This window comes from Gymnoscopelus microlampas, assembly GCF_963454915.1.
Source record: "Gymnoscopelus microlampas genome assembly, chromosome: 5".
NCBI lineage: Eukaryota > Metazoa > Chordata > Actinopteri > Myctophiformes > Myctophidae > Gymnoscopelus > Gymnoscopelus microlampas.
The window spans coordinates 26,874,564-26,887,109 of record NC_139942.1 but is presented as its reverse complement, the minus strand read 5'-3'; the positions used below and the strand labels follow the sequence as shown (position 1 = coordinate 26,887,109).

The 12,546-nt window shown below is 45.1% G+C and overlaps 1 protein-coding gene across 2 annotated transcripts; it reads left to right on the top strand.

Moving 5' to 3' along the window:
• The first annotated feature begins 903 nt into the window (after positions 1 to 903).
• Positions 904 to 10,433, top strand: LOC311046124 (angiomotin-like 2a). Of its 2 annotated transcripts, none has more exons than XM_084058268.1 (11): positions 904 to 1,140; positions 2,420 to 3,249; positions 4,049 to 4,217; positions 5,634 to 5,778; positions 5,919 to 6,008; positions 6,757 to 7,052; positions 7,152 to 7,327; positions 7,543 to 7,644; positions 7,877 to 8,061; positions 8,416 to 8,547; positions 9,052 to 10,433. In XM_084058268.1, the coding sequence occupies exons 2-11, from the start codon at positions 2,498 to 2,500 to the stop codon at positions 9,135 to 9,137; spliced, it is 2,133 nt and encodes a 710-aa protein (XP_083914394.1). In that variant the 5' UTR covers positions 904 to 1,140; positions 2,420 to 2,497; the 3' UTR covers positions 9,138 to 10,433. The 2 variants fall into 2 exon arrangements, with proteins under 2 accessions (XP_083914394.1, XP_083914395.1); XM_084058269.1 differs by having other exon boundaries at positions 905 to 1,140; positions 8,416 to 8,541.
• The last annotated feature ends 2,113 nt before the right edge of the window (positions 10,434 to 12,546 follow it).

Below are 12,546 nucleotides of genomic sequence, written 5' to 3'. Positions count from 1 at the left end.
TGTACTTAAAGGTAGGGTAAGTGTTTTGCAATTATTCAAATAATTGTCAAATGGGTCTATATTCTGATAGTACACATTACTATAGAGTGTTTGTTCAGTAAAAGGAGTCTCCCATATTTCTCCAGCTCTTTATTAAACAGAAAATGCATTTTCAGTGCTCTCTCCTGATTGGTTTAAATGTTGTCACCTACCTGAAAATGTACTATATTCTCTTTACTTAAGAGCTAGAGAGACCCCTGTGACCGAACAAACGCTCTGTAGCAATGATTACTATCACAATATAGTACTTTAACCTTTTTAACAAAAAAAAAAGTAGCAAAAGTACAAAGTGCTCATTAGGTAGAATGTGCCGTTTCACAAGTTTTTCCAATGTATAAAATGTATTAAAATATTTTTGAAAATACAATGCGTCGCATGGCGAGGCATTGAGCTTGTAGATCAGCTATCAAATGGCCGAAATTGATATAGGACTGAAGTGGTTAGGTTACTGTATGTTTTGTAATAATAATCAAAATCTACAAAGTAACTAGTAACTAAACTTTTCAAATGAATATAAGTGGAGTGAAAGTACAATATTTGCCTTTGAGATGCAGACAGTGCGGAGTAAGTAAAGTAAAAAGTGAATATTGGAAATACTCCACTAAAGTAAAAACAAAATACCTAAAAACTGTACTTATAAGAACTGCACTTGAGTAAATGTAATTAGTTACTTTACACCACACTGCCTATGGGAGTAACTGTCCTAAACTTCACGCTAAACTCCCCACGGCAATAAAGAGAACTGCAGTGTTTCAGCTCAGCTCCCTCCTCCTCCTCCTCCCTCCCGTTGGAACCGTGTGGTTTTACGCTCCTGATCCCCGAGGGACCTCGCGCTCTGCATTCCTGTCATTCCGACCTCAGTCCCTCCTCGGTTACTTATTATCGTCGCCTCTCGACAACCATTTCAGAGCTCAGTTCAGCTACAGCGAAGCACACGAGACCCACGACCGCCCGTTGGAATACAGAGCAACGAGGGGGGATGAGAAACTTCTGAACCGAGAAACTTTGTGGGAAATAGTGGAATATACTTCGAAATTAACTTCCCAAGTTTAATACTTTTTTTTCGCCGGGGGGAGAGAGAGAGAGAGAGAGCCTGAGCTGGTAAGAGAGAGCTTTTTTCCCCACTTTTTACCACAATAGAAACCGAGTAACACAATAGAAAATGTGGAACGCCCTACCAAAAGGAGTAAAGGAGTGTAAAACCCTACTCTCTTTCAAAACAGCCCTAAAGATACACCTTCAGGAGGCTGCAATTGGAAAATGGCCCCTGTCTAAGTCCTAACCTGACCTACCCCCCTACCCCCCCCCCCTCTCTCCTTCTCCTTTTGTACATATTTCTCACTCTTCATACCAGTAACCTGTAAACTGATTGTATGACATTCTATAGTAGTTGTGTATATCTGTCTGTCTCTTATATGTCATCATGATTTGTGTGCATGGGGAACTCATTTGAAACAAGCTCTGTGCTTTTATGAGTCTTCCAGTTTAGTAGACCTTGTATTGTGAATTTGTACTTCCATGTACTGTTGTTCTCATGTCTTACTAAATAAAGTACATCAATCAATCAATCAAGTGTATTACACACACACATTGTTGCTGTTTTGAGCTATTCAGAACCATTTGGACTTGCGTTATCGTATCAAAACTTATTTACGGAAGCTTTAGGAACCGGATAACTTCGCGAAGAGAAAACGTATAGTTTTATTAGAGGCTAAATGTGGCTTACGTGTGGTTTTGCTCCCCCGTGAGAATGGAATTTTGCCGCACGCATTTTCGCATGTAGTAGGAAATCTGTCCACACGTGTCGCTGTTCTCAGTTGGGTTGGATTGCACACACCACCAATGATGTTTTAGTAACTTTACAGTCTACTATGTTAGTGACTTACTAGACTAAGCAAAACATTTCTCCACTAAGATGAGGAAATGAAACCTCTCCACATATGTTTTTTTTGTTTTGTTGTTGTGTTAGGTGGTTTGTTTGTTTTTGTTTTGTATACAGGGTGTCCTTGTTGGAAAGGCAGTAACTGTAAGCCTATATGTATTATATTATGTGTATGCTGTTCACAATATGGTCTAAAAAGAAAATGGTAAAAAGATGACTTCATATCATATTTAAGTGTATGTGTCAACCTTGAGACACATGCCTGCTCCATATACAGTACATGTACACATTAGATGAGCGCTGAGTAATAGTAATGTATATATATATATATATATATATATATATATATATATATATATATATATATATATATATATTGTATTAGTTATTGTATGTCATAAATGTTTAGTACTGACATTATCTATTGTCTAGTCCTTCACTGACATTCTTGTTATTATTATGAATGTGTTGATTCATTCTGCTCTCTTCCATGTTTAGGGCTGATTCTTGAATACAGTAGAACGGATCTACAACCTAACTGATCACCGGAGAGCATAACAACGTCCATAATCCTACATGGCGTCCACTGAGGAACCGTCTGGCACGGTCCTGCACCGGCTTATCCAAGAGCAGCTTCGCTATGGAAACTCCACAGACAACCGCACCTTGTTAGCCATCCAGCAGCAGGCCTTGCGCGGAGGCAGCGGAAGCAACAGTGGACCCGGTAGTGGAGGCGATGCATCCAGGAGCCCCCGCTCCTCACTTGAAAGCCTCACGCAGGAAGACCCTCAGTTCCCCCAGCTGTCTGCCAGGCAGGAGCCCCAGGGCCAGGAGCACCAGGGAGACTACCAGCACTCAGAGAACAGCTACCAGCTCTATCAGCTGCACGGAGAGGAGCTGCCCACTTATGAACAGGCCAAGGCTCACTCCCAGTACCTGGCTTCTCACTGGGGCCCTGCTGTGCAGGACGCCGCAGGCCCTCTCAAACAGCTCCACGAGGAGACACTCCTGCACGAGGGGGACTTCCACGAAGAGGCTAACCTGATGGAGGTGAAGCGCGGCCATGCTCGGTCGCTCAGTGAACGCCTCCTTGTGCAGATGTCCCTAGAGAGGAGTGATGTAGGGGGAAAGGTGGCAGGAGCCATCAAGAGCAATTCTCACAGCTACCCTGAGCTGGCTTACTACACCCCACATGGCCCCCAGAGCACAGGGCCCGGTCTGGACAAGCGCAGTCCACCACCAGAGTACTCAGCCCCCATCCAGGGCCAAGGATTTATCCCCCACCACCTGGCTCAGGAGCCACAGCCTCTGCAGGCCCAGCAGCACAGGTACACAGGGGTTGTTGTTGTTCAACCTGTGTGTGTGTGTGTGTGTGTGTGTGTGTGTGTGTGTGTGTGTGTGTGTGTGTGTGTGTGTGTGTGTGTGTGTGTGTGTGTGTGTGTGTGTGTGTGTGTGTGTGTGTGTGTGTGTGTGTGTGTGTGTGTGTGTGTGTGTGTGTATTTATGTTTACACTGGCACTGTTTTCCATTTTCATAGCCATCATTATGATCACAGACATTTTACGTCATGCCCTGTATTTCAGTTTTTAAATGGCCGTTCTCGTAATCAGCTCCCAGGACTGTCATTGCGTCTTGCATGCGTAAACAAAAATACAGTGAATCTCTGTAGCAGTGTGTCATGTCTCTTTTGAAACACTTAAGCGGGGAACATGTCCTGCTCCACAGGTGGTAGTTGATGCACATAGCGTTCGCAATGCCTTGCATACTACTACAAGGTTAGTTCCAGGTGCTTGCGATACTTTGGATGCTTTCACCAAAGCTATGTTCCCCATATAGGTTGTCACATTCTTAGCAGCCTGGAGTCTGCTTGTCTGTTTGCTGGTAGAAGAGAATGGAAGGACAGGTGTTTAAGTGATTCGTATTTCGATGCCTCGCATAAGTATAGTTGTTTCTCACACCCCTGTAGCCAGCTGAGACAGCCCCGTGGCTGTGACCAATTTAGGCAAGGTGCCAAGATGTCAGACATCTTTATGTTCACCGACCAGCTGATGTCATGATGAAATGTGCATACTTAATTAAGACATTATAGCCAAGTTATTAAAATAAAATCAATTATCTCTAACCCCAGGTATGCGCAGCCTGGCCAGACAGCTGAAACATTCTGCTACAACATGTTCACCGGCCTGCCCCCTGCTGGCCTGGAGGAGCCCAACCAAGTGGAACTGCTGATGATGGAGAATGAAAAGCTGAGGCAAGAGCTAGAAGCGCACAGGGAGAAGACGGGCCGCATCCAAAAGGTAAAGAAAACGTCATTAATGCAGTTGCTCTTGCAAACATTGTGCACTTGAGGGTGCAATAAATGTATTACTTGAATACTCCTAACAGGGCCAACAGAGAGAGAGGGGGGTGCTTGCTTGTTTTTTTGCTGAACTACAGTGGAAATATCCAAGATTGTCAGTTAGATGAACAAGACCACAGGCAGCACAAACTTGTGCCAGGGAAGTAAAATTGGCTTACATGTCCCGAAGTCAGATGAAAACTGAAGCGGCGTATGCCTTGCTAGACATTAGCACCTGTCTAGGAAACACTATCCTAGTGAGCAGTTGTCCCTCGCACATCCAGCACACGCCCTCATCTGCACTGGACAGATGAGAGCGGCAGCTGCTATCATCCATACCACAGAATCACAAACAGAGGCCATCAGGCAGCTACTGTGTCCACACTTCCCTCATTGTTGTAGTTGACCCAGAGGAGGGCTGGGTGTGTGTGCCCTTTAGTTCCACTGAGGCTATAGATTTTCAGTCTAATCCAGGACATGTCAGGGTGGTTGACCTCCTCAGCACAGCTGACCCACGTAGAAGAGGCTAGAGAGAGAGAGAGAGTATCCATGGCAGGCGGCCGACTGCTTTCGTGCTTTGATAAAAAATGAAAGGATCCTTTTGTACTTCACTCCTTTATTTTCTTGACAGTAGCTGTCATTTGTTTCAAGCATAACGTTTGCATAACGCATCGTCCTGTAGTGAACGTACGTGCTGAGTTTAATAGTCAGTTCCGTAGTCAACAGGCCAAAGCATGTCTTTCCACCTTTAACAGGATGGAACCAGGCCGTGAGACGTCGACTCGACTCACTCTAGCCATTATATGTATTTTAAAAAAAAGAATCAACTGCTTTCCGCTGAAGTTACGTCATTAAGCCATTGCCTTGTCTCAGCCTTAAAGAATGATAATTGCCAGGGTTGGAAAGTTTTCCCTGTCGGGCCGCGGCCCTGAGTAAACATGCCTGTGTGACTGCTGTAATGGTGTGTCCACAGCCCAGGCACAGGCATGCACACCTTTCCCGCACTGGCAGCTTGCCCAGACCTCTGTGTGAGTGCCTTTGTGTGTTTCATCATAGTGTGTGTATGTGTGTTGTGTATTTGCGCGTTTGTGCACTCACACCTGGAACCAGGGCTGTTGGCCCTCAGGAATGTAGATATAAATCAGTCACACAGGGAGTGGTGCTGGTTAGAATTCCTGCTCAGAATTATATACTGTACACACACACACACAGAATGTGTCCTGTTTATACCGTATACATACAATTCTTCGTGCCCATATGTATTTTTATGTACTGTACCAATATCCCCTCTGCCCTCTGGTATGTCAAAGTGGCTTACCTAAGAATCTCTCCTCTCTTTCCCCCTGCTCTCTTGCACTCCTCTTGTCACCTATAGTTGGAGCAGGAAATCCAGCGTATTTCAGAGGCCTATGAGACCCTGATGCAAGGCAGCAGTAAGAGAGAAAACCTGGAGCAAACCCTAAGAAAAAGACTGGTGGCTGAGATCAGGAGGTTGCAAGACTTCAACAGAGACCTGAGAGGTACAGACTACATTTCCCACAACCCCTACAGACAAATGGAAGTCCTGTTTTGTAGTGTGTGGTGACACAGATACATGGTCACAGTACTGTGACTACTACTGTACTGTGAATACTAACCTGGGACACACTTTGCTCCACAGAAAACCTTGAAAATGCCAGGACGCATGTCGCAAAAGAGGTGGAGGTTGCCGACCACAACCAGCACATCATGGCCAAACTACTTGAGCAGAGTAAGTATGTCATCCTGTCTGACTAGATTCCTCTCCCAGGCTCTGTGACACCCCCCCCTCCCACCCCAGTTGCGATCAACATTCTTGATTGGATTGAAAGCCTACCATGGGGCCCTTTAGTAGCTAAGCACATCCTGCATGCAGGAATTTCACTTGCATAACCTCTGCTTATTTGGTAAGTGGGCTTAATAATGGGGAATACAGTCCAGCTTGCTTGGAGGGAAGGAAATGGGGAAACTAGAGGAGAAATAAATCACAAACAACGCTATAAGACCCCCCCCCCCAAACCCCTGTTTAGCTTGATTTATATTGTCTATTTAAGAACCTGGATAAGAGCAGAGCGGAGGTGTTTCTGTGGTCCGAGTGAGGAATGTTCTTGCCCTATGTGGGTCAAAGGGATAGGGCGCCCACCCCCACTTCCTCCAACCTCCTCCTCTCGGCATTCCATGAGTGCTTGGGTAAATGAAGAACATCAGCCACGATGTTGGAATCCTGGGACTTATTAGCGGGCGGTTGGGCTCCGTCGGGAGAAATGGCGGACTGATATTTTTACTTTGTGGGAAGGGGATTCAAGTGACTTTCGACCGGCGGTTTCTTAGTGGCATGCAGTTCTCTTCAGGGCACTGCTTAACTCATAACACACAATCTTGAGATTGAGATCACCATTACAGAAATCATGATCATTTACCATCATCTGTTACTGTTAGACATACGCTAACCATATGGCCTCCTTTTGCTTTCACCTTAGATGAGGAGCAGAACCTTGAGCGGGAGCGTGTGGAACGGGAGCTGCAGCGGCTCCGGGCTACAGCAGACGAGCAGGGCTTGAGGGCGGAGCAGTTGGAGGAGGCCCTGGAGGCGTCTCGGGGCCGCGGCCGTCAGCTGGAGGAGGAGCTGAGGAGGAAGAGGGCATATGTGGAGAAGGTGGAGCGGCTCCAGAGCGCCCTGGCCCAGCTGCAGTCCACCTGCGAGAAGAGGGAGAGCCTGGAGATGCGGCTTCGAACGCGTCTAGAGCAGGAGCTGAGGAGCCTGAGAGCCCAGCAGGTACCACAGAAGTTACCTGTCCTCCTATTCGAAGACACATCCTGCACTTCAGCGTATTAACATCACCTAACCACCCGTCTTGTCCCTCCTCCCCCGCAGAGACAGTCTCAGCCACCAGGGGTGACGGTGAGCTCTCTGCACGAGCGACTACGTGAGCGCGAGGAGCGCATCCTGGCCCTGGAGGCCGACATGGTGCGTTGGGAGCAGAAGTACCTGGAGGAGAGCACCATGAGGCAGTTTGCCATGGAGGTTGCTGCCACCGCTGCGGCCCAGAGGTGAGCCTGGCGTAGATCATAACGTTAAACATGCACTGGTATCTTGTTCTACATGTGTATCTGGTGTGTTAATATGCAGTCAATGTGTTAGCTGCCATTTGTAGGCAATAGGCTGGAGAACACTCGCTTGTCGCTAGGTGTTTCGTAGGTTAACACTTTGTCTTTCTTTTGAATTTTGCAGTCCTGATCCTAACAGTATCTCTTTCCCTTCACAGAGACACCACCATCATCAACCACTCTCCCTGTCACTCCTCCAACAACAGCTTCAATGAAGACCTGCCAGTCGCTGACTACAGGAACCAGGAGATGGAAAACAGGTACGGGTTAACAGACACAATTGTTTGACTATGACAACAGACACCAGATAGATTTACTTAATAATTTATCATTCGCTCAATAATTAATGTTACTATAAACTGATTAAAGTCACTTACAATGCATGCAATCTCTTGCACACAAACCTCATTCGGGTTTCGTTAACAAAAGAAGTCAATTCATTGGATCCTATAGTGTTTTAACGGCTCTGCTGTTGTTTTTTTTTGTCATCAGGATTCGTGCTCTCTATGCCCAGATCCTGGAGAAGGATGCTGTGATCAAGATCCTTCACCAGCGGCTGCACCAGGACCAGGGGAGGAAGGACGGCCGTGTCACCCTCACGAAGAAGGACGTGGGGCTTCGAGCCGCCATCTCCACTCCCTCCATCAGCACTGCCAATTGCACCGCCAAAAGTAGAGGTAAGGATCATTGTTGTTTTTTTACAGACTATAAAACTGTGTTTTTTTAACCACATGAACCCTACTGTCCCTATTCTCTGAGCATTTGATGAAAATAGCAGATCTACACTATGTGACTAGCTGAGAGTTTGTAGATCGGCTATTTTCAGCAAGGACAATTGGTTTAGAGTGAAAAAAGGAGGGGACCAAGTATCAAACCCTGGGGCACCCCGGTAAACTAAGTATATGGGGTTTAATTGGTTAAGCACTGAGCAGTATGAAGAGTCATTACAGGTTTTGTACTTGGTAAGAAAGTTGAAAAAACAAATGTAATTTTAAGCATTCCTGACAGTATTGGTGTTTTCTTTTCTGCAGGTAAAAGCCTGTCAGACGACCAGACGCAGTTTCCACTGCATCGTTTCTCTGTCCAGTCCGAACCCGGGGCCCTCGGCCATCATGAAGAGGATGTGAAGGCCACAACCACAACCAAACTCAACAGCGGTGCCGGTGAGTCGTCTTGCAGGCGTGTATGCGAGCGTGTGCCGAGATCAGCCAGCCACCCGGCAATGCGGAACATGAATTCTACGAACTTTCTACGCATACTGCACATACTCGAAGTCACACATGCATGGACACATTTGTACACAGCATTACACAAGCACACTAACACATCTGCATGCATGTAAAATGTGATTTGAACCCTGACGCCGTCACATTAAGTATGGATGGTTCCTGGCGCTCATTGATTAACCATACCATGGCTTAACCAGCCAATGAGACGCCAACTGTCCAGGTCATAGTTCATAATGCGGGGCCTTGTGGAATGTACACGGTTAGGAAATGATGACCTATTGACTGAGCGCTCTTAACTGGAGTGGTTTGTTCCAGTATGGAAAATCTCTTTTGACCTTTAGCCATTGGCAGGATTGCTGTATCTGGGGCAATTTTCCAATGTTTACTCATTAAACATTCATACAATTATTCATTCTCTTTTTCCTCCTTTTTTTCCAGACAAGGCAGCACCACCGAAGTTGCCATTGAACCCCTTCAGAGGCTTAGATGACCTGGAATCTGAGGCAGTCGAAATCTTCATTTAAAACGAAGACAAGACTGTTTGCTTCTGGACACAAAAGAAAAGAACAAAGAGTAACGAAGAGTCTTGACGGCTGTGGAGAGCGAAAGTCGATGTCATTGATGTAGAGGTTGGAAATAACACAGAGGTTACACGTGGCAGGAATGTTGCAGAAGGACAGCAGAATGTGTGTTTAAAAAAACAGAAGACGAAGAGAAAAAAAAGACTGATCTCACATTTAAAGAGACAGAGCTGTGCTCTGTCTCGTCTGTCTCATGGAGCTGGGCAGCTGCTGGCAGGCTGCCCCGTCTGGGGGACCAAATGTGAATCTTTTGCGGTACTCAGACAGTATTGTGGATTGTAATGGCGCAACATGTTCTCAGAGAGTGTATGCCAAAGTATTTATATAATTGCTTCTCATTTATACTATCCCCCTGTCCCTCTTTTTCCTGTTCACAGAATCAAGGGGCTTCTATTTATCTAATCCGGTTTCCACATTCCCCAAATATTAGCTAAAGCCTCAAGCCCCTCTAGATCGATCTTCAGGACAAGGTTATCTTTGTGAACTCCCAACCTGCATTCCCCTCCCCCTGAAAAAATGTTGAGTTAATCTGAGTTAATTTATTCTCATGGAATTTATCTGGTTGGGAAAACTTCGCCTTTGCTCTTAAACTCATAAAACATGAAACGCTGTTGATTTCTATAGTCTCGCTGTCCATATTTCCAAAGCTTCAGTAGCGGGTTCTACTGAGGCTCAAAAGTATGTGTAGTGATACGAAATATAGAGAAAAGACAATGTTTTTTGTTTTAGTTTTAGTTTTTTTATTATTATTTAGTAGGGTGATGTGGCATGGCGTTGATTTCATCTTCTTTTGTGATTATATTCTCCTTCTCAAGGTATGTTTGTTTGTGTGTGTGTGTGTGTGTGTGTGTGTGTGCGTGCGTGCGCGTGTGGGTGTGTTATTTCCTGATATGGCGTATCTGCTGGTCTGAACGTCATGGGGATAAAAGCTGCAAACTACACCGTTTTTGGTTTTTGTTTACTGTGAGCTTTGAACTAACAAAAAGGTTAATTATATATATATATATTTTATACAGATGTATTATTTTAGATATAATAGTGCTGAGAGCAGGATGCCAAAGAGTTTATCTTATGTTTATTATGTAAGTTATGTGCAGACAATCACGGTCATGTCAAGCTGTATACCAACCAACCAAGTGTTGACCTCAAGCAAAGACATTTCTGTGAACTCCTAACAATATGAAGGTTGTTAAAATCAAATTCATGCAACATTTCATAAAGCAATAAAATATTCTAATATATGCAAAAGCTGGTTTCCTGACTCGTGACTGGGCTGAATGAGGTGGAATTTTAAAGTGTTACAATTCACCCAAGCACCTGACATTAAGTGGAAAGCAAAATATTAACTGCCAATTTACCTTCCTATTCCTCTTCACATCTAATCACTCCACGTCACCTTATCTCTCTGCTCTTCTTCACACGTTCCACGACCCACCCACCCTCCACAGAGCAATGAAAGGCCTTTACCTCTGCGTCCCTCCACAGAGCAGTGAAAGGCCCTTCCCTCCGTGTCCCTCTACAGAGCAGCTAGCTTCTTTCGTTAATGAATGCCAGAGAGCTGCATTCTTTTGGGTTCAGCTTTCCCTGGTGGCCTGTTCTCTTGTTCTCTGCTCGAGCAATGAAGAGAGTGTTTGACATACATAGCATTCTTAAAGGGACAATGTAACGATATACTTGACAAAGGCAGGTTTCTCCCAGATTAGTGGCTGATCCCGTTCAGCATACCTATGAACGGCAACACACCGTTGCCAACATTCATTACATTCATAATTGGTCTATTTTATTGTCCTCAGATTCCACTATAACACCCGGACTTAGAGAGGTGTTTGTGTGCTATTTTGAGGCATGCCACAGTGTGCGAGGATGAGATAGAGATGAGAATAGAATGATGAGCTCTTCTGTTATGTGATATCTGTTTCTGTTTGCATCTCTATATATATTTCTCTCTCACACACACACAAACACACACACACACACACACACACACACACACACACACACACACACACACACACACACACACACACACACACACACACACACACACACACAAGATATTGACTTGTACCAGTTTGTGCCGGTTGTGCGGCACTGAGCTGACAATGAGACTTCACAGTGAGGCAGGACAATAGCCATGGCAGAGAATGTGCTGGGGTCATCAGAGCAGGAGGTTGACAGCTACAGTTTTCACACACACATCCCAACAGTCTGCGTGTATATGTGTGGCCCTGTGGGCATGTACGTAGGATTCAACACACCCTTGAGCTCAGTAAAGCTGTTTATTGATCATTTCCTTACAGCAGTGTTTTTCAAACGTTTTCATGGCAAGGCAAGTATTGGCAATTATTTTGTGCCAAGGACCCCATACACGATTGGTGGTGTTAAAGTTTTTCACCTTTGTTCAAGATTTTTTGAAAATAGAAGAACCACAAGCTCACAACGCATCACAATGCGACACATAGGCTAGGTTAAAGTGGTTAAAGTGGTTTTGATGCTGCTATGTTAAGTAATTTTTATGGGAACCATCTGGAGCCCCCTCAAGGACCCCTGGGGGTCCCACTCACGAGACCCCACTTTGTCACTACATTTAGAGCCATTACAAACAAATTGTAATATTACAAAACAAATTATAATGTCATCGTTGACATATTGATAAGCTTTGCTTTTTAGATTTAGCAAACACTTGCATGACTTATTCATAATTGGATTGGTCTCATATGTGTAACTCGTAAAGTGCAAATCACAACAGTCTCATAAATATTTGTAACTTGTAAAGCGCAATCCGTAACTTGTAAATCAGATTCCATTCTGGTGTAATCTGACTCACACGGATGAAGCAAACAGAATATGTGTGTAGGTGCATCCAATCTCTCTCTCTCTCACACACACACGCACGCACGCACGCACACGCACGCACGCACGCACGCACGCACGCACGCACGCACGCACGCACGCACGCACGCACGCACGCACGCACGCCAAAAGGCACAGATGTTAAGTATGCCTTTGTGTGGTTTGATAATTAGATAGGGGGCACTTTAAAACACCTCAGCATGCCTGGGCTTGGGCTTTTTATAAAGAGGAAATTAGATGGCAGGATAGCCTGAATGCTTATGACAGAACAGCTTGTATGGGAAAACACAGAACAGGAACTGGCGGTATGCAACGCAATCAATCTTATTTATGAACTGAGAGCGTTTATCTAGCGCGCTGACTGACAGAAGTTTGAAGAGCGGCCAACATTCCTGAACCAATGTGAAAGGCGGTCGACATGTTTGGACCTACAACAGCTTCATCTTTTGCCTAAATTTACACTCCGTCGTACAATGGTGTCACGTGCCGAAAAAAGCTG